This window comes from Nipponia nippon, unplaced genomic scaffold (assembly GCF_047370975.1).
Source record: "Nipponia nippon isolate SJK-2023a ecotype South Korea unplaced genomic scaffold, ASM4737097v1 scaffold_3, whole genome shotgun sequence".
In the NCBI taxonomy this organism is placed as follows: domain Eukaryota; kingdom Metazoa; phylum Chordata; class Aves; order Pelecaniformes; family Threskiornithidae; genus Nipponia; species Nipponia nippon.
The window spans coordinates 113,700,426-113,721,422 of record NW_028262347.1 but is presented as its reverse complement, the minus strand read 5'-3'; the positions used below and the strand labels follow the sequence as shown (position 1 = coordinate 113,721,422).

General features: G+C 42.8%; 1 protein-coding gene across 1 annotated transcript in view; it reads right to left on the bottom strand.

The window, feature by feature from the left end:
• The window catches only part of SORCS3 (sortilin related VPS10 domain containing receptor 3), a 321,133-nt gene that overhangs the window by 103,038 nt on the left and 197,098 nt on the right, over window positions 1-20,997 (bottom strand). Inside the window, exon 5 of the mRNA XM_087766350.1 lies at window positions 16,464-16,537. Within this exon, the coding sequence (XP_087622476.1) occupies window positions 16,464-16,537 (74 nt within the window). The remainder of the gene's footprint in view (window positions 1-16,463; window positions 16,538-20,997) is intronic.

Here is a 20,997-nt window from a genome sequence, read left to right as displayed (position 1 = left end):
GCTCACTACAAATATGCAAGTAAAATGGCCTCACTCACTGGCTTCTCGTCCTTGTTCTGTATATGATCAGCAAGAGACAAGTTACTGAATCAACATTATTTAAAAGAACCTGTAGTGCAGCTAATAAGATACTCCTTCCCACTCTTACGTTCTGATGTAGCTTCATGCTCACTATGCTTAACAATAGCAGAATTAAACTCATCTCATTCTACAGAGGAGGCTCAGGGGAATGCCAGGGAACGAAAGGATGGGAGTTTCAATTTCTTCTCTTGCCGAGAATGAATTCTGCCTCATATAACTACTGATGAATTGCCATTTTAAGAGAGTTTGTTAATTTCCAACAGGCAGAAGGCATAAAGAGGGACCTCCTTATCTTTAATGGATGTTATTGAGCGACACAAATGGCTCACGTTTAAATGAATGCAGAAACATCTTGTCTGTTTTGCCATGATAAGACTGTTCTTTCCGCACAGCATGGGTTCAGCTCCTTCTGTTAAATAAAACAACTGTTTCTGTTCAACTTAATGGCAGGCAAACTTCCAAAGGTTCAGTGGCTGAAGTCAGTTCAGGGAAATGAACTGGAATTTATCTGGCTCCTTCCTGATTTTTCTTGAGAAAATCTACCTGAAGAGCTTTGAGGTATGACTGAAAATCTAGTTTCAAGCAAAGATTGTCCCTGATACTATTGATGTACTTAGTGAGGATATTCTTCATTAAATTGCAACTTTCTCTAATGCAAGAATGCTTCCAGCCCCAGCTGCTATAAAGAAACAAGAGCTGTAAGAACCCACACAAAGGTGCATCTCTGGAAAACCAAGCAGGCCATCTGGGATGAGGTCTGGGGCAGCAGGGAGGCCAGGTCCAGGAAAACTGCTGAGCTCCCTGATGTCAGCAGGTGTTTTGCCACTGAATGAAATGGCTGGAAAACTATGTCCACCATCAGAGTATGTGAAAAGGTCATTCCTCAACTTCATAGAACAGTAGTGACTTTTAAAACAGTTCCCAAAGATTTCTCTGCGAGTCATCTAAAATCAAGAGGGGTTCTCTCCCACAATGAAAATTCACCCATTCGCCCAGAAACAGATTAGTGTGGTAGAGAGCAAAGGCCCAAAACTAAGCCAAATCCCACACAAAAAAAGTGGAAGAATATTCCTTGCTAGCCAGAGAGCACAAAATATGATACTACCGTAAGCCCAGCAGCCTAGCATTTGATTAGCTTTGCCAAGCTATGACAGTGTGGGAGATCCCCATATGCCTCAGGGAAATGCATTATTCAATATATTAATTAGAGGGCTGGATTTCATCACTGCTTCCTACAAAGTATTACAAAGAATTACTCTGGGACTGTTACTGACAGGATAAAATTAATTTGTGTTTGAGTTCACGTGCATCAGGGAGAGACAGAATGAAGTCAGCCCAGGCAGGCTGCATGAGTCTGCAGTACAGCATTTAAGCTTCCAACATTGGCCTGTGAAACACAGCGATGAAGTCTGGACATCTTATCACTGATGCATGAGAAGGAAACAGATCCTTCCACCATGTACTGTCCAGACAGACATGGCATTGGGGTCCAGTCCAGGGATCAATCTTAATTCGGAGAAATATTCAACAAATTCGTCCTTAGATCTTTCTTACTAGCAGTTTATCTGGTTTGCTCCAGTCTCAGACACTTAGTCACAAGAGAGTGGGGGGGATTACAAAGTGATCCAAGATTAGCGAAGGGGGAAATAAGAGAAGAGACTGGCCCCTGGGACATAAAGAAACCTGACAGATGAGAGACCAAAGCAAAAGGCTTTTTCTGATGGCTGAAAGCCTCACTGCAGTACAATATGTGACATTTAGTGGTAAGCATTAAATTTAAAACTAATGAACAGAAATATTTCAGCCCTTACTTTTCCAATCTTAAAAAAAAAAAAATCACTGCCTGCCACAGTACATTAAAGCCATAAATACATCTAACATCACAAATTGTACTAAAATCACAACAAATCACAAATTCTAAAAGCCAGATAGTATTTACGCAAGGACATCCACAGTTACATCAGTGAAGAAGGGGTAATCCCTCTTTCTGCAAGATATACTGTGTTTCTCAAGCAAAAGGAGGTTAGAAAGAAAAGTTCCTCAAAGGTGACTTATTCCAAAATTGCTGTCCCACAGGGTATTACACCACCCTTTGAAAGAACTCATTCTGGCTGTGATAGGAGCCAGAATTTTACAGGTGGTACATGAAGTTTGCTATCATGTGCCTCTTCTCTTGTGGTTCATTTATTATGTACTTCATGGGGTTTAAAGGAGAATTTAAAGTATTTTAAATTATTTCCCTTCGTGATCACACACAATCCTTGTAGCCAGTATGCTTTTCTTTTTTCTTGCTAAAACAGCTTCGAGCCCAGGGAGCCTGACAGCATGGCATCCACAGGACTTTGTAAAAGTCAAACACTTACTTTCCTAGGAAAGCAGGCAGTACGGAGAGGAGCATCACACAACAACAAATTCAGGCAATGAACATCCTTTAGGAGGTCTTCCAATGCATCAGCTACTATTTAGAGCTTAAATTCATAGTACAAGAGACTAGCTGTATCAAATTTCCTTTGCGACGAAGCCATTAGCATAAAGCATAAATATAACCCAGAAACCCAAATATTTTTGCTTTTAGTCCCCGGTAAACTAGAAAATATTCCATAATACTCTTCCAATAGTATACTAGGGTTTCTTGCCACCTTCTACAAAAACGCTTACTGAGATCCAGTTATTTGTGTCAATCTCTCATAAATTGGTTTTCAAAAAAATGGACTGTGCTCAAAACCAGGAATGGTAATCTGTACATTACACTAACTGTAGGCACAAACACAACAGGTGGGGTCTATGCGGCCTCTATAAAACAGTCCTGCAGGGTTTCCCAGAGACAGAAAGTGAAGGATTTTCCTTTTCTTAGAGTCATTTAGGATTTTATACACTTAGATATCCATAAAATCTATCACAACATCCCCGGAAGAACACTTAGCAATCTATAGTTGAAAAACAGGATTTAAGAAAAAATATGTTTAAGAAAAAATATGTTCATGGACAAAAGCAAAATGTAAAACTTACTGTCGTGGTTTAACCCCAGCCAGCAACTATGAACCACACAGCCGCTCACTCACTCCCCCCCAGTGGGGTGGGGGAGAGAATTGGAAGGGTGAAAGTCAGACAACTCCTGGGTTGAGATAAGAACAGTTTAATAATTGAAGTAAAATAAAATAGAATGATAGTAGTAGTGGTAGTAATAACAATAATAATAATATAATACAATAATAATGTACCAAGCAAGTGATATACGACACAATTGCTCACCACCCCCTGACTGATGCCCAGCCTGTTCCTGAGCAGCAATCCCTTCCCCCCCGGCCAACTCGCCCCAGTTATATACTGAGCATGACGTCATATGGTGTGGAATAGCCCTGTGGCCAATGTGGGTCAGGCCCCCTGGCTGTGCCCCCTCCCAGCTTCTTGTACGCCATGCAGAGCATGGGAAGCTGAAAAGTCCTTGACTGGTGTAACCACTACTTAGCAACAACTAAAACATCAGTGTGTTATCAACATTATTCTCATACTAAATCCAAAACACAGCACTATACCAGCTACTAAGAAGAAAATTAACTCTATCCCAGCTGAAACCAGGACAGTATCCACCCCTTATTCCATACCATATACGTCATGCCCAGGTCTTTCAAATACATTCCAATTAATCATTACCACTTTTCCAGTCTTTTGATATATTTTATATATATATATATATATATACACACACACACATATAGATATAATTTCCCTAGTCTATAGGCTATCCCTCTAAAATGTTTGTTGAGTTCATTTAGTTCATGACTTTAGGCTCCATCTGTCATAACAGTCTTTCAGGGCAGGAGAGATGGTGTGTGGTGTTGGACTGTTGTATGCTGAAGTCAGTTCTGGTTCCATCACCACTGCACTTTGTTCAGTTTCCTCAAAGTTTTTCTTCATTAATTTGGGTGATTCTTACTGTATACCCTTGATATGGCACATAGTGATCATTGAAGTGATGACATCTAGTATTACATAGCAACTAACATTATACAATTCAGTTCATTGGCTATTTTCACCCAAAATCAAATCTCCTTGAGGTACACATCGGACTTCCCCATCCTCCCGCATCACCCACCAAGTGCATCCAGGTCCTTGAGCAAAAGCAATCCCACGAATGGGTTTACCTCTGCCTGAAGCAGGAGTAACCCAGACTGTCTTCCCCGTCATATTTTTTAGGTGCACTACAGGGACTTTATCCCCCTCTGCAGTACGTAGAAGTCTTGACTGGGCAGGGCCAGCTCGATTGGCAGATCCCCTAGTGTTGACTAACCAAGTGGCCTTTGCTAAATGTGTATCCCAGTGTTTGAATGTCCCACCACCCATTGCTTTTAGTGTAGTCTTTAACAGTCCATTGTATCGTTCGATTTTCCCGGAGGCTGGTGCATGATAGGGGATATGATACACCCACTCAATGCCATGCTCTTTGGCCCAGGTGTCTATGAGGCTGTTTCGGAAATGAGTTCCGTTATCTGACTCAATTCTTTCTGGGGTGCCATGTCGCCACAGGACTTGCTTTTCAAGACCGAGGATAGTGTTCCGGGCGGTGGCATGGGTCACGGGATATGTTTCCAGCCATCCGGTGGTTGCTTCCACCATTGTAAGCACATGGCGCTTGCCTTGGCGGGTTTGTGGAAGTGTGATATAATCAATCTGCCAGGCCTCCCCGTATTTATATTTCAGCCATCGTCCTCCATACCAGAGAGGCTTGAAGCGCTTGGCTTGCTTGATTGCAGCACATGTTTCGCATTCATGGATAACCTGTGCAATAGTATCCATGGTCAGATCCACCCCTCGATCACGAGCCCATCTATATGTTGCATCTCTTCCTTGATGGCCTGAGGTGTCATGGGCCCACCGAGCTAGAAATAATTCACCCTTATGTTGCCAGTCCAGGTCCACTTGAGCCACTTCAATCTTAGCAGCCTGATCCACCTGCTGATTGTTTTGATGTTCTTCAGTGGCCCGACTCTTGGGTACGTGAGCATCTACATGACGTACTTTTACAACCAGGTTCTCTATCCGGGCAGCAATATCTTGCCACAATGTGGCAGCCCAGATGGGTTTGCCTCTGCGCTGCCAGTTGCTCTGCTTCCATTGCTGTAACCAGCCCCACAGGGCATTTGCCACCATCCATGAGTCGGTAAAGAGATAGAGCATTGGCCACTTTTCTCGTTCGGCCATATCTAAAGCCAGCTGGATGGCTTTCACCTCTGCAAACTGACTCGATTCACCTTCTCCTTCAGCAGTTTCTGCAACTTGTCGTACAGGACTCCATACAGCAGCTTTCCACCTCCGATGTTTCCCCACAAGGCGACAGGACCCAGCAGCGAACAAGGCATATTGCTTCTCATTTTCTGATAGTTTATTATATGGTGGGGCCTCCTCAGCACGCGTCACCTCCTCCTCTGGTGACATTCCGAAATCTTTGCTTTCTGGCCAGTCCATGATCACTTCCAAGATTCCTGGGCGACTGGGGTTTCCTATTCGAGCCCGTTGTGTGATCAGTGCGACCCACTTACTCCATGTAGCATCAGTTGCATGATGTGTACAGGGGACCCTCCCTTTGAACATCCAGCCCAACACTGGCAGTCGGGGTGCCAAGAGGAGCTGTGCTTCAGTACCAACCACTTCCGAAGCGGCTCGAACCCCTTCATATGCTGCTAATATCTCTTTTTCAGTTGGAGTATAGCTAGCCTCAGATCCTCTGTATCCCCGACTCCAAAACCCTAGGGGTCGACCTCGAATCTCCCCTGGTGCTTTCTGCCAGAGGCTCCAGGTAGGGCCATTCTCCCCGGCTGCAGTGTAGAGCACATTTTTTACATCTTGTCCTGCCCGGACTGGCCCAAGGGCTACTGCATGGACTATCTCCTGTTTAATTTGTTCAAAGGCCTGTCGTTGCTCAGGGCCCCATTTAAAATCATTCTTCTTCCGGGTCACTTGATAGAGAGGGCTTACGATCAGACTGTAATTTGGAATATGCATTCTCCAAAAACCCACAACGCCCAAGAAAGCCTGTGTTTCCTTTTTGCTGGTTGGTGGAGACATGGCTGTTATTTTGTTGATCACATCCATTGGGATCTGACGACGTCCATCTTGCCATTTTACTCCTAAAAACTGGATCTCCTGTGCAGGTCCCTTGACCTTACTTTGTTTTATGGCAAAGCCAGCCTCCAGGAGGATTTGGACTATTTGCTTCCCTTTCTCAAAAACTTCTTCTGCTTTGTTGCCCCACACGATGATGTCATCAATGTATTGCAGGTGTTCCGGAGCCCCACCCTGTTCCAATGTAGTCTGGATCAGTCCATGGCAAACGGTGGGGCTGTGTTTCCACCCCTGGGGCAGTCGATTCCAGGTGTACTGGACCCCCCTCCAAGTGAAAGCAAATTGTGGCCTGCACTCTGCCGCCAAAGGAATTGAGAAAAATGCATTAGCGATGTCAATTGTGGCATACCATTTGGCTGCCTTTGACTCCAGTTCATATTGAAGTTCTAGCATGTCTGGCACAGCAGCGCTCAGTGGCGGCGTGACTTCATTCAGGCCCCGATAGTCTACTGTTAGTCTCCACTCTCCATTAGACTTTCGCACTGGCCATATGGGACTGTTAAAGGGTGAGCGAGTCTTGCTGATCACTCCTTGGCTCTCCAGTTGACGAATCAGCTTATGGATGGGAATCAGGAAGTCTCTGTTGGTGCGATATTGCCGCCGGTGCACTGTTGTGGTAGCGATTGGCACCTGTTGTTCTTTGACCCTCAGCAACCCCACAACAGAGGGGTCCTTCGAGAGACCAGGCAGGGTAGACAGCTGTTTAATTTCTTCCGTCTCCAAGGCAGCTATACCAAAAGCCCACCGGTACCCTTTTGGGTCCTTGAAATACCCTCTCCTGAGGTAATCTATGCCAAGGATGCATGGAGCCTCTGGGCCAGTCACAATGGGATGCTTCTGCCACTCCTTCCCGGTTAAGCTTACTTCAGCCTCCAATACAGTCAGCTGTTGGGATCCCCCTGTCACTCCAGAAATACAGATGGGTTCTGCCCCTTCATAGCTTGATGGCATTAGGGTACACTGTGCACCGGTGTCTACTAAAGCCTTATACTCCTGTGGGTCTGATGTGCCGGGCCATCGAATCCACACAGTCCAGTACACCCGGTTGTCCCTTTCCTCCACCTGGCTGGAGGCAGGGCCCCTCTAGTCCCGGTCATAGCATTCGTTACTCACTTCTTGTAAATGCGAATCAAAAACCCCTTTATTGAGATCGGAAGCAAAATCAGCCCTTTTATCCTGTCTAGGGAACTGCTCACTGGAAACTGGAGCAGCAATTTTCCTGGAAGAACCACCTTTTGTAATTGTTTTTCCTTGCAACTCACGTACTCGTGCCTCTAGGGTCGAGGTAGATTTTCCATCCCACTTCCTCATGTCCTCTCCGTGGTCACGCAGATAAAACCACAGGGTGGCCCGTGGTGTGTATTCACTATATCTTCTCTCTTGAAGAGAGGGATGCTTACTCCTGATGGCTGAGATACTGGTCCGTACAGGTGAGGAGTAGGACATGTCCTCTTTGAATCGCTGGAACTCCCGGGATAATTTCTCAGCTAGCACATCAGGCAGTTTCTCCACAGCCGCGACGCAGGCCCGTAGGGAGGCAGAGAGACTTTCTTCGTATTGTCAAAGTTGGCCAGCCAATTCATCCACTGTTGGTCCCTCTTCATCTTTCCAGGTCATTGTTGCCAAAGAGTTTGCATATGATGACGGTGCACTCCGCACGAACTTCCGCCACATGGGTCGTGTGCACTGGACTTCATCTGGATCTTTGGATAACTGCTCATTGTTCAAGTCATTATGCATCACCACCAGCACGGCTAATTCCCTCAGGTACTGGATACCTCTCTCCATGGTGGTCCACTTGCCTGGCTGACATAAAAAATCTTCCTTGAAAGGATACCTTTCCTTCACAGCTGCCAGAAGTCGCCTCCAGAGGCTGAGGACTTTTGCCCCTTTTCCAATCGCTTTGTCAATGCCCCCTTCCCTAGAAATGGATCCCAGCTGCTTGGCTTCCTTACTCTCTAATTCCAGGCTACTAGCCCCATTATCCCAGCATCGGAGCAGCCAAGTGATGATGTGCTCGCCTGGATGATGACTAAAATCTTTTCGCATATCTCGCAGCTCACTCAGGGACAGAGATCGGGTTGTTACCATCTCATTTGTGGGTTCTGCCTCTTCCTCCTCCTGTTCTTGTGATGGCCCTGGTTCATCATCAGCCCTTACTAAACGAGTTGATTTTCTTGTGTATTTTTTCTTCTGTATAGGGGCAACTGATACTGGCACGGGTTGGTTCTCTGGTGTAGCCACAGCACCTGTTACAGGGGCTGGCGTATCCGTAGTATCTGTTGCCGGGGCTGGCATAGCTGCAACGCCAGTCGTTTTGTTGTCAGATCCAGAGACCTTCTCTTCCCCTTGAGGGTTCTGAATAGTGTTTAATACGGCTCGGTAGGCATGGGCCAGGCCCCAGCACATTGCAGTGATTTGTGTCTCCCTAGAATTGTCAGGATGACAGCATACTTTTTCCAAATGTTCTACTAATTTTTCAGGATTCTGCACTTGTTCAGGGGTGAAACTCCAAAACACTGGAGGGGCCCACCGTCCTAGGCATTTGCCCATACTCTCCCACACACCCTGCCACTCATAATTATCCAGCCTTGGGGCAGATCTCTGGATGATATTCTTAAAGTGCGTATTAACTCTAGACAAAACCGAAACAATATACCCAAGAAATACCAATAGATGTATCTTAACTACCCAAGGATGTTCAAGATACAAAAAAGTTGTTGTAATGAAGGAGGAAACATTATAGAAGGCGGCAGTGAAGGTGCTATTCTGTATTTCCTCCATAAAAAGCCTCTCAGAGGAAGAGGTATAATTGCTAATTGTCTCCATGAGGTGGTACCCGAAGTACAGTAATGGCTTCAGTACAGAACCCAAATACCAGATAGCGCTCAAGGTCAGTGTTTTAATAACAAATCTCCCAGGCAAAACATCACTAATCACGGCAGAGCACAGAAAACTGCAACACCCAACACCAATCTTTAACATGTACTGCAAAAGCAAGAGCATGGTGCAGATCAGGTAGACTAATACCGAGAGCAGATGAATCAATATTATGACCAGCAACTGTTAACAGATACAAATTCCTTAATACACTCTGATTAATCTGTTATTATCTCAAACCCTCGAGCCCCACGTTGGGCGCCAAAAAGGACTGTCGTGGTTTAACCCCAGCCAGCAACTATGAACCACACAGCCGCTCACTCACTCCCCCCCAGTGGGGTGGGGGAGAGAATTGGAAGGGTGAAAGTCAGACAACTCCTGGGTTGAGATAAGAACAGTTTAATAATTGAAGTAAAATAAAATAGAATGATAGTAGTAGTGGTAGTAATAACAATAATAATAATATAATACAATAATAATGTACCAAGCAAGTGATATACGACACAATTGCTCACCACCCCCTGACTGATGCCCAGCCTGTTCCCGAGCAGCAATCCCTTCCCCCCCGGCCAACTCGCCCCAGTTATATACTGAGCATGACGTCATATGGTGTGGAATAGCCCTGTGGCCAATGTGGGTCAGGCCCCCTGGCTGTGCCCCCTCCCAGCTTCTTGTACGCCATGCAGAGCATGGGAAGCTGAAAAGTCCTTGACTGGTGTAACCACTACTTAGCAACAACTAAAACATCAGTGTGTTATCAACATTATTCTCATACTAAATCCAAAACACAGCACTATACCAGCTACTAAGAAGAAAATTAACTCTATCCCAGCTGAAACCAGGACACTTACAAAGGTTTCTCAAATGTTGTGGATCACTCTTGTAAGCTACTGATCACCGTTACGAAGAATTACATTGTAAGCCTACTGAATATCTAACTTGGACATAAGGGACCAGTATCTGCTCTGCATCACAAAAGATCAAGATGGGAATAGGAGTCAGGACCCCTCTATGTTGGCTTTATCCAGACGCTTTGTTTCAGACTGCACTCTTTCCCTACCTTAATTTTAAAAGCTTAGATATTGCAAAATGAGATTTTATTCAAATTTAAAAATCACTAACAAACATTCAAAAAATTTCAACCATTTCAGGATGTTCTTTTGTTTAACTTGAGAGAAACATTTTGATAATGTTGACATGAATTCTAAAGTATATTTATTTACTTGAAACTTTTTCAACAAAAATAAACACTATTTCAGCCAATAAAAAGCATCCAACTCTGTATCCAGGTTCCATTTCTATCTCTGCCACTGAGTTACTGTGTAATCACAAGCTAGTCAGCTACAACCTAATGTTTGGAAATGTTAAATGTCTATAGTGCCAACTGCACTAATTGTAGGCATACAAAATGAAAAGAAAAGCCCTAACCTCACAGTTCTCCCACTTGCCCATCTTTTAAGTGAAAAGGAAAATAAAATTCATCATCTTATCACCACGGTGTTGCGATCTTTAATTAACTAATGTGACCTTGCAAAGAAATCTTTCAATATATGCCAAGACCTTTTAAGAAGGTCTCATCTCTCCTGAACTTTTATTACAGAGCTTGAGGCTAGAGTTTGAAAATTTTGTCCTCAGCCTAGTATAGTTCATGGTCGTGGTGGCTTGAGTAACACATTCCAGATTTATGTTATCATTACCCTCTGGGAGAAAAATCTTCCCCAGGTGTTTTCAAGCACAGGGCATGGAAAGCAAGTCCCTTAACACAAGCAAATGAGTCATTAGCCCACAGGAGCCTCCAGTAATAGGTCCCTGTTCAGCTCTTCATGTGCGGTCTACGTGAATAGCCACTGGGTATATGCCTCGATGATGCTATAAGTGGTGTTATCCATGGCTGCCAAACTGGAATTATTCCTTTTATCCACAGCTCCATGTATGGTATGGTTTTAATTCTGAAAAACTCTAATGCAGGATTACTTAATAGTCAATTTGACATTTACAAGACTATGTTTTCTTAACACTAAACTTGGCTGTAAAAAATCAGGCAATGTTTCCCGAGCACTATGCAATGACACCATCTGGTAGTTAATGATTAGTGGGATTTACAGGAGAGAGAGGCACGTATTTGACTAACCATTTCATTGCTGGCAAACTAGTCAAGTAAAGATAACCTTAGCTGTATCCAAAGGTCACTTCTGGAACTGCTGCTGAAACAGTCTGTGTGGACCCAAATTGGCTTAGGAAATATCAGTGCTGTCACAGAGATGAGGAGATAAAAACAGACACAAACCTCTGCCCAACTGCAGAGCCAAACCCAGACCACAACCTTTTGAAACACTGAGGTAAATCCTTTATCTACAGCTACATTACTCTCAGATATCCAAACCAGCCTCCACTATAGCCTTCATGAAATTCAAGCTGCAAATAAATAGAAATACACTGACTAAATTTTGCCACTGTTCCTACCCAAAATCACAACAAAAAGGACTGAAAATCTTGCCCTCAAGAGGCAAAATTTGCTGGCTGATGCCTCAAACAACTGTGACAGAAAAGCCATAACTCCAAAGCATAGCCTAAGTGCACAGCCTCTTCCCTTCTCCCAGTGACAGCACAGCCTGTTCCTTTCTCCCAACTTTTAACCACTGGAGTTCAAAACGATTGTGGCTGGCATTCATGGATACCAAAACAATCAGAAATCTGGTTGGTTATCACAGAAAGAGAAAAAATAAAATTCTGGGGAGACTCAGTAAGGAAGTCAGCAGTGTATTTAAGAACTGCTTGTTACACCACATTTTTCCTATTTGCAGATACAAACGCTGCTCCTTGAAGCCAGGCTAGCGCATGTGCTATTTTCCTCCTCCTGCTGTCTTTCCCCTCCTGCCTTGTTGGTGTTTTCTGCCCAGCTTTCACCACTAGTTTGTACTTCAGTGTCTTTTACTGACTAGGCTCATCCCAGGCACTGACTTCAGTGCTTCAAATGTCCCATAGCCATCAGAAATGCTGTGCAGATTTCTCCCTCTCTTCCACACAAATGGGGTTTCCCCACTGTTCCCACTCCCAGGCTTTAACAGAATCTCCCAAAGTCCCAGAGAGCATGTTTAAAAAAATAAATGAGAGAAGGGTAAATGTCTAGATGTACCAGGCAAACAAAAAAAATGGAAAATGGTCCCACATCCACCGCTTCATATCCCCCAGTGATGACGGGAGGCAGGAAATATGAATGAGTCCTCCAGCAAAGAGCAGCCTGGGGAGACCTTAAGAAAGAGCGTGGGTGTCCCAAGGAGCATAGCTCTGTCCTCTGCAAAGGATGGCAATCCCTGTGTCTGCTCAGCAAACATAGGCAGGGCCTCCAAGGACAGATGAACAGGGGGTGATATTCACAGCCATTTAGCTGATTAGCCAGAAAGCATAGACCACCTTATGGAACTTCACAATTTAAAGAATTAAGCCATAAGATTATAAAAGGAATTTATATGCCACTAAAGCATCTTTTAACACTCTAGTGCCCTTCAGTGCTCTTAATCCACTGCTGTAGCACCTGATATCACAATATTTGAGTACTTCGCCCACTACACCCAACAAGGGAAAGAAATGCTCTCCTATCCCAGTCTTACCTACAGGGTAACAAGGCAAAGTCAGCTGGAGTCATCCATGATGACATGGAAAAGTTCTGGTCCAGCAAAGTGCTGAACAAGGGTTGGTGAATGCTCCATTAACCAAACTGTACTGCCCACCTGCTTAGTCCTGTTGTCCCACCACACAAAAAGGCAGGGGCAGTAAAGCAACTGAAGGACAATTCAAATCCTTTGAGTTCTTATCTGAACAGAGACAGCATTTAGTCAGCACAGAACACACCATGTGTTTTACAGACGAGGAAACTTCCCCAACATTTCTACAGTACAAAATATGGACTGTATTTTTTATATCCCTCCACATGACAGCACAGGTGTCTAAGTTACAGTGAGAGAAAATGAACATGGCCCAGAGGGAGCTGCAGAAATGTGTTTTAAAAGAAAAGAACATTGAGTAGGTCTTTAACAAACTTTGCACCCATGCTGGTTCCAGTTATCTTGAGTAATTTCAGTGATGAGTGATCTGGGAATTTCTGTATCACGTTAGCGTAAGCTCCTATTTCCAGCTTTACAGGATCCTAAGTTATTAAAATCTCTGAGACCAAGGCACGTGGGAGCCAAATTTGGATGCCTGTACTCACATCAAGTAACACATTCTGTTCAAGCTCTGCCACTGCGATCAGTGGGTGTAGCTAGCAAATGAATCACTACTACAGAAGTAGAGATCTCAAATCCTAGTTTTTATAACTATGAGTGGCCCAGAAGTGAATCTCAGCTCATGCACAAACTTTGAGCTGGCCACAGGAATTGATGAGAGATGTCCCATAAACTGTGGGACATGTGACATCCATATGGGATGAGAACACAAAACTACAACCCAGTGATTAGCACCAACATCTGGGACTACGGAAAGAAGTTGAAGGCAAGAGCCAGGATACAAAGCCACAGATCAGGATTGGAGCTTAGGACTTTGTTTTTGACCAGTGGGGAGCCATCACAGATGCTGCCTGCCAGAGCTACAGCAAAATGCAGAGTGGCTTGTGTGTCCATGACTAACAGAGAGGTCTTACTCTGCTGAGCAAAAATTCACATCCCAACCTCACGAGTTCTGATGCGACCATAATTTTCTCCTGGCCTTAAAGTCTCTGTAACTGAGCTCTCTCAGGGAAGGTATAATTATTTGGAAAGGTCTCAGAGAGAAAAATAAAGACCTCTCCCTGTCAGGCTGACTGATCCCATGAACCAGATGAAGATTACAGTCTTCACAAGCCCATTCACGGCAGCCTGAGAGATGAAAGTCATGCTTTGAAGGCAAAAACTTTCGACAAAGGCTGCCCCAGATAAAGCCAGCCAGATTCAGATCAGATGAAGACTGTCCCATTTGATGAAGGATGCTTACCTGAGCCCCTCCTAATAAACAACACAGAGCAGCACAAACGAGTATCTTACCTCTGATTTTGGCATCTCCCTATCATTATTATTTCACCTTTCCTAGAAGTTTTAATTGACAGGTTTGATAATGTAGTATTTGATAGGCTGATGAACTCCACAGAGTGGTGGCTCATGTCCCTCTGCACCTTATAGCTATACCCACTTTCTCCCTCTTTAATAAAAAGAAATCACCAAATTCCTGAGGCTAAAGCTTTCTTGCATTTCTTTTTCTGTACACATCTTACAAGCCAGACCTTGTAAGCCATCACAGTTTGCAGCTTTAAAAAGAAAAATGAAAAAAGAAAGAAATCATACAGCTAAGGGGAGTTATTATGTTCCAAAATTTCAACATCTCTGACCCCTGCACTATGAATTGGTTCAAATCTCTCTCACTCTAGGAAAAAATCTAATTCATTCTCTTGGAAAGTTTATTGTCAATGGGATTCTACTGTTTCTGAGTGGAATAAAGATTTCTAAGTATATGCCATATGAGTTTTAACTGTAGAAGACCTCTATATTTTCTAAGAGAAAGAGGCACTTGAAACAGAGGCTTTCTATAACGCAGTGTTAAAAAGCAGCATTCAAACTATGCAACCAAAAGGCTGTATGAAAAATGAGGTCAATTGTGGAAAACAATCTACAGATTTGGGTGTCAAATGGACAAACAGGCAATTTCCATTAACCATTATTATATGGAAGTAGAAAAAACCCACAACAACACAGCCTCTGCTTTAGAAAGAGATTCCTCTTTGTTCCCCAAGTCAGCTCAGCCCTTGCACTTTATCTTCTGAAAAAGCCTCTCCCCTAAGCTCAGCTGCGCTATTTTAAGGGCAGGATACAATTATCCCATAGGACCAGCTATTCTACTCCACAGAAGGATACACCTGGAGAGGATCTATATTCACCTTTGTCATGTGCACCTAGCATGAATAGTGAAATCAAAGGATTTTGGATAGTTAGGTTAATCAGCCACCTGCCACCTCGACCAGGAGAACACAACCACCTTTCCTTCACTATGGAAATGTGAAACAGTGACATGGTCAGACAAGGTCCTAGATCTTTGATACATTTTGCAGATCTATGTGACTTAGGAGCCTTACAACTTCCTTTCCTAGATGTTCAAAAACCTTCTTACATCGTCCAAAATCCACAAGCACACTGAGGGAAATCTCCAGACTTTGTGCCAAAAAGCTATGTTTTAAATGTGGGAGTCTAAAGCTATTTAGAGATATTTGCAGAAGGACCTAGACAATTTGAAAATCCCATGAGGTGTCTATATCCACTGCAAAGTGTGAAAATATTGCAAATCCAACTTATAGATATTTTGGGCCTGGATTCCAGGTACTTTTAATCACGTGCAAGAATTTCTATGAGAATTTGACTCTAAGTTATATACATCATGCTTTGCAATTGGGAGTCAATTCTTAAGTCATCCAAGTCCTTTTTATTTTTAACCATTCAAAATAAGAGCCTCTGGTTACTTATTATGATCTTTTTTGGCCTTAAGGACCAGGCACTTCTTCAACTACTCACAGATTCTGTAAATCAGCACTTCTAAATGTTCACACACACACCATCATCTGGCATGTAGTACAGTGTTAAGAATTTGATTCAAGCCCCAAATCCTAGATTCAACTACAGAAGACTATTGCTGGGTTTTCTCTTTCCTCTAAATTCAATTCTTGGGCCTTCACATGGTGGAGAGAATTTTGGAAAAGTGGCAGCTGAAATGGAGGAGCTCGGAGACAGGAACTAAATTTTTTTAATCATCTATTTTTAAGACACTTTCCCAATTTTGGAGGCTGACGCTTGGGAAATGCAAAGGAAGATAGTCACAAAACAGATTTTTAGCAAACTATTTGCAGATCCTGGGCTCTCACCAGAGTAGAAAGAAACTGGCTCCTCAGAGAGTGATTCAAAGCAGACTCTGAATCATCCTTTCTCCCAATGGTTGCATAAGGAGACTGGCCAGAGTGGCTGGCTCTGCACAAAGACTTTGTTGTAGGCCAAAGTAGATCTCAGAAGGGTTGAAAAATAGGTCTAATGATCATAACCTTGTCACTGAAGCACTGGGCAGTTTCTCTGTGTTACAGTAAGTAGGTATATAACAAAGAAGCAGCAGGTTTGCAATTATCAAAAGAATTGTACTCATCTGTACAAGACACTACCATTTATCAGATAAGAAAGAGGTACAAACATGGAGACATTCAGCTATAGCATTACAAGATATGTACTACGGATTGAGTATATAACATTGATGACGACCAAAACCAAGGGCATATTCAGTGTTCAGGTAAAGCAACCAGTCCCTTCAAGTTAGATGCCCTTCTCCCCTCCATGACTTGCCCAAAGCAAGCAAAACCTGAGGGCATAACTCACCAGTAAAATCTGTTTGGAGTGACCCGCTCATGCATGAGCTGCCATTTTCTTCCAAAGTCCATGGAGCTGTACAGCTGAAAGACAGAGAGAGAAAGGAAGTATAAACTTTGAGGAAGGAGAGGAAGGACTGCCACTAAATAAAGTATTAAATCAGCTCAGATTAAAGAATAGGAATTGATTGTCCTGCACAGTTTTCGATCAGCCTCACTGCCAGGGAAGGCTAATAAGGCAATCTCCTCCCCTCACATTTAACCCAGAGTGAGCTGCTGAGACTCAAAAGCAGGCTGGCTCTTCCGAAACCTTTTCAAACATTTTTGTGCTTCCTGATTTCTGCTGTCAACACATTCACTTCGGCTGCCATATGACAAAGTTGGCAGTCCCCCTGGCTTTTTCAGCCCAACAGGAAGCAGGTGATTGATGATATGTAAATTCCTAACATTAAATAGAATAAAAGACAAATTAGATTAGTTAACATGACTATGATGTGGTAGGTGGTGACTCTATACTCAAGGTCATGCTGAGATTTGTTTTTATGGTGTGGATTACATCTCTCTTCTGTGTGGGGAAGAAAAGAAAATTGCTCCTAATTTACAACTTTTATGTTCAAAACAAGGTCTAAATTTTGAGATAAGTTAGAAATCAATCTGCTCACCACTTAAACATTTAAGATAGTGAAGTGGTTCTTCTTGAAAGCCAAATTTTCAATTTAACGACTGTTTTGAGTCTTTCTGGCTAACAAATGGTGCAGCTGTAATGTAATCAAAGTTCCATGCAACTCCACACTAAGTCTCAGACATAGGTTTGCTTCACACATACTTGGCTTAATGCAACAAACACCATTCTCCATATAATTAGTTTATTACCCACAATCCACTCACTCATAATGAAAGCATATGTAAGCTCCTTTTCTCCAACTTTGAGCAAGTTTGGTTCTTCAGAAAAAAAATACACTTTGAGAATTAACTACTCTGCTTTACAACTAGATCACAGAGAAATAAATAGCAGGCAGTGTTTTGAACAGGATTTCAAATAAATTTCATGTGAAGTAAATTCTGGCTTAATAAAATAAGGGTTGATTGCAGGTTAAGGAGGTAGATAACAGACCTGAGAAATTTAAATGTTTGTAATATCCAAATTTAGGTCCTTAATGGCAAAACAATATCATTTGAGTAAAGGTTCTGCATTTGATTTGCTTCTGAGTAACTGGATTTACAAATCGGAGGCAGGTCCATGTTCAGATTAGAAGGGTTCACAACCTAGTGATGTGTACTATGGCACAGCTATGATGGATGGCTAAGTGTGACTAGGAAGATAAACTATATGTGCTCACACTGAATATTAAACTTTCTTGAACAGGCAGTATCTTTGACCACAGAGATCCAGAAGCCACATCAGAGCTGGACCACAGAACAATTTACAAAGGTGATTGGAAAGGGCTGTTTGAGCAGTGTCCAAAGCCTGAAGCAGCTGATTAATTCTTACTATATTTGTACTCAACTACACAACCAAACCACTGTATAGCTAGCAAAAGGAAACCCAAGAACTGAAATTCAGGCCCCATCAAGTATCTAATGCAATTGGTATGCGTAAAGACAAAAGAATCAGCCCTTTGCATTTATGCCAATGGGAAGTCCAGTTTCTGCCAATGACAATTACTTGCTCAAGCTGCCAGTGAATAAAGCACATCAGGAGAAAAGAGATGGAAGCAGGCATCCTCCAATCTTTATGTCAAAAGGGGCTCCAATTATATAGACTTCACTCCAACCAACATCACTGGGCTTATGGTAAGAAATATTAGGAAAGATTTTCTGCCCGATGTTCTTCAGGAAATCAGACATGAGCTGAATATTCTGATTTGGCAGTACTTCTTTGGCACTGTCGCTATATAAGGTAAGACACTGCACTAAAAGCCCACATTATCTGGGCTTCCTCTGCTTTTCTCGTCAACCAATCACAATAATAGTCTAAAAAAAATACAGCAGAGAATCCTCTGCCCCAAAAGGAATTCTCCATAGATAAAAAATAAAGCATTGCTTATCTTTTTTAATTAAAGGAGCCAGGAAAAGAAAATTCCTTGTCCAAATTTGAGGATAGGCTTATGAAGTCAACATCAAGGCTGTACATTAAGAAGATAAATAGCAAATGTTTATCCAAACAGTATCACATCCTTCTGAAGGAACATTCGGATTTTTAGAAACAATAATTGAAAAATCCAAGACTCCAAGAGCCAAAACTGTACCGTGCTACAACTCTGCCATGATGTTAGCACGGTGCCTGCCAGCAATATTCCTTGAGTCATTTAACGTGGTTTTACACATACAAGGACCACTACACACAGACTGCGTTACATCAGTTGCATCTTACAACTTGGCTATCCTTTCCATTTCCTGACTGCAGGTACGACTTGCACACTGAGCCACGGTGCCATACAAATCATGGGCTCCAGGCAGCTTAGCCTCAGTTAACTCCCGTTCACAAGCAAGTGCAAGCGGGACTAGCATCTGTATTGTATTCTGCAATGGATTAACCATTCTCACCATGAGAGGAAAGGATTAGCAAAACACATCCATTTCCTTAGATTCTCTTCTATCTTTTGCCCCTAGCATTTCCTTTTCTTTCACAGCTGCATAACAGCAGTAGCTACAGATAGCTCAGTGGCATGAAGCACAATCTCTTTCTAACTACTCATCTCTCCCACAGTGTCTCATTCAGGGAGCATCCTTCTCTCTATCAAGTTAAAAACCAGAGACCAGCTACTGAGTACTTTTTTCTCCCCCTTCTTTCTATTAAAGCTCAGACTGACTGACGGTAGAAGGATTAAATTGAACTTGCAGCCTTTAGGTGATTTCAGATAGAGATAAGGAGGATATTATTCATTTCAAGAACTTTTATTTATTTATTCACCTACCTATTCTAGACGTCCACTTTGAATTTTAACCAGATGATTGAGTCTTAAAGCTGTATGACAGAACAAATTCCTGAAAGGTCTCTCTGGCCCGGTTCACTTTTATAGTATTATTTACAGATGAGAATATAAAGGTTAATGTTGAATTACTAAATAAAACATACAATAAAGAGTTTTCTAGTATGCATTAAAATTGAATATATATACACACTTTCTGTTCATCTCCCTTTGTGGGAGAAGAGACGCTTTTAGAAAAGACAACAAATTAAGTGGCAAGTACAGCAGATTTCAACAGACATTAATTTGTCCTAAGGCTGAATAGTAAGCACTGGAAAGAAATTAGGTTTGTTTGGTGCCAAGATTTTCCCTTTTTAAAGCTCTGCTCTGGCTTTTTAGCGACAAGTAATCTCTGGCATTTCCACATCCCAGAGCACTCCAACACATTGGTTTAAGAGGGATGGACTTCAGTGTACCATGAGGGTGTATTGTGAGGATATGTCCTTTCTGCAACTCCCTTGTGTTATTTGACCTACTCTGATGAATGAAAAATTAAGACTGTTACGGGTCTTTATGTTTGTATGGGTTGGTCTTGTGCTTTGACACAGCTAAAGAGTGGCATGCAGAGGACTTGACTAAGGAACAATTCAGAAGCAGGATGCAAACTAGAAGGACAAAGTCTTGATTCAAGGCAAGGGTGACAAAACTCTGTTTTTAACATGAAAATAAACTCAGAATCCTTCATGTACCACAGAGGCACCTCAGTAAACACAATCAGAACACTTGGACGATTCCAGCAACCTCTGCACCTATTTGAGCAGACAGGTTCCAGGAGCCTCCTGAAAGCTGAGGTGCTTTTGAGAACAAACATACAATGTTCAAATTCCCTACTGAGCCCATCTGAATGATGCTTATGAATCTCATCTACCCTTGCAGCAGACAACCGGGGTTTCTACTAGGCATGACCCTAGAATTTCTGCTTGCCTGCAGACTGGCATGAGACACTGCCACAGGGCAGACAGGAAACAGGAAGGTGACGGGGCCAGCATTGCATGTCAAAAAATTATACCTTTTAATGTGCTTTCAGGCCTGATGAAGCACCTAAAGTATTACCCTGAAATCAGCTTGGTTACACTACCATGATCCAGGAGCAGCTCTGCTTTCACACCTGGCTTTGAGGTCACCCCAGCTCAGCAGTACAGGCACAGTCTTTGAAAATGGGTACTGAGTACTAGGGAAAATCTGCCTATGCTCAGGAGCCTAGTTAGACCTGCCATTAAAAAAAAGAAAAGGCTGTACATCAAGGAGGTAAATAGCAAATGTTTATCCAAACAGCATCACAATGCTTCACACTCAAGGATCGTAGCACCAGACATATCACATCCACCAACACAGTCCTGTGTTTTACCAAGAATACACAATCTGTGTGAGGAAAGACCTTGGCAGCTCAAGTGATATACAGCTTTATTTCACCACAGGCCAGAACCTTAACTCATGCTTGTCTTGCTCAGCACAACTCTGAATCATAAGGATATTACATACCACAGGCAGAATGCTTCTTCTTCAAACTCAAGAACACTTGCAACATGTTATTTAACACCGGCATTGTTCCCAAGATAAGCAGCAAGACCC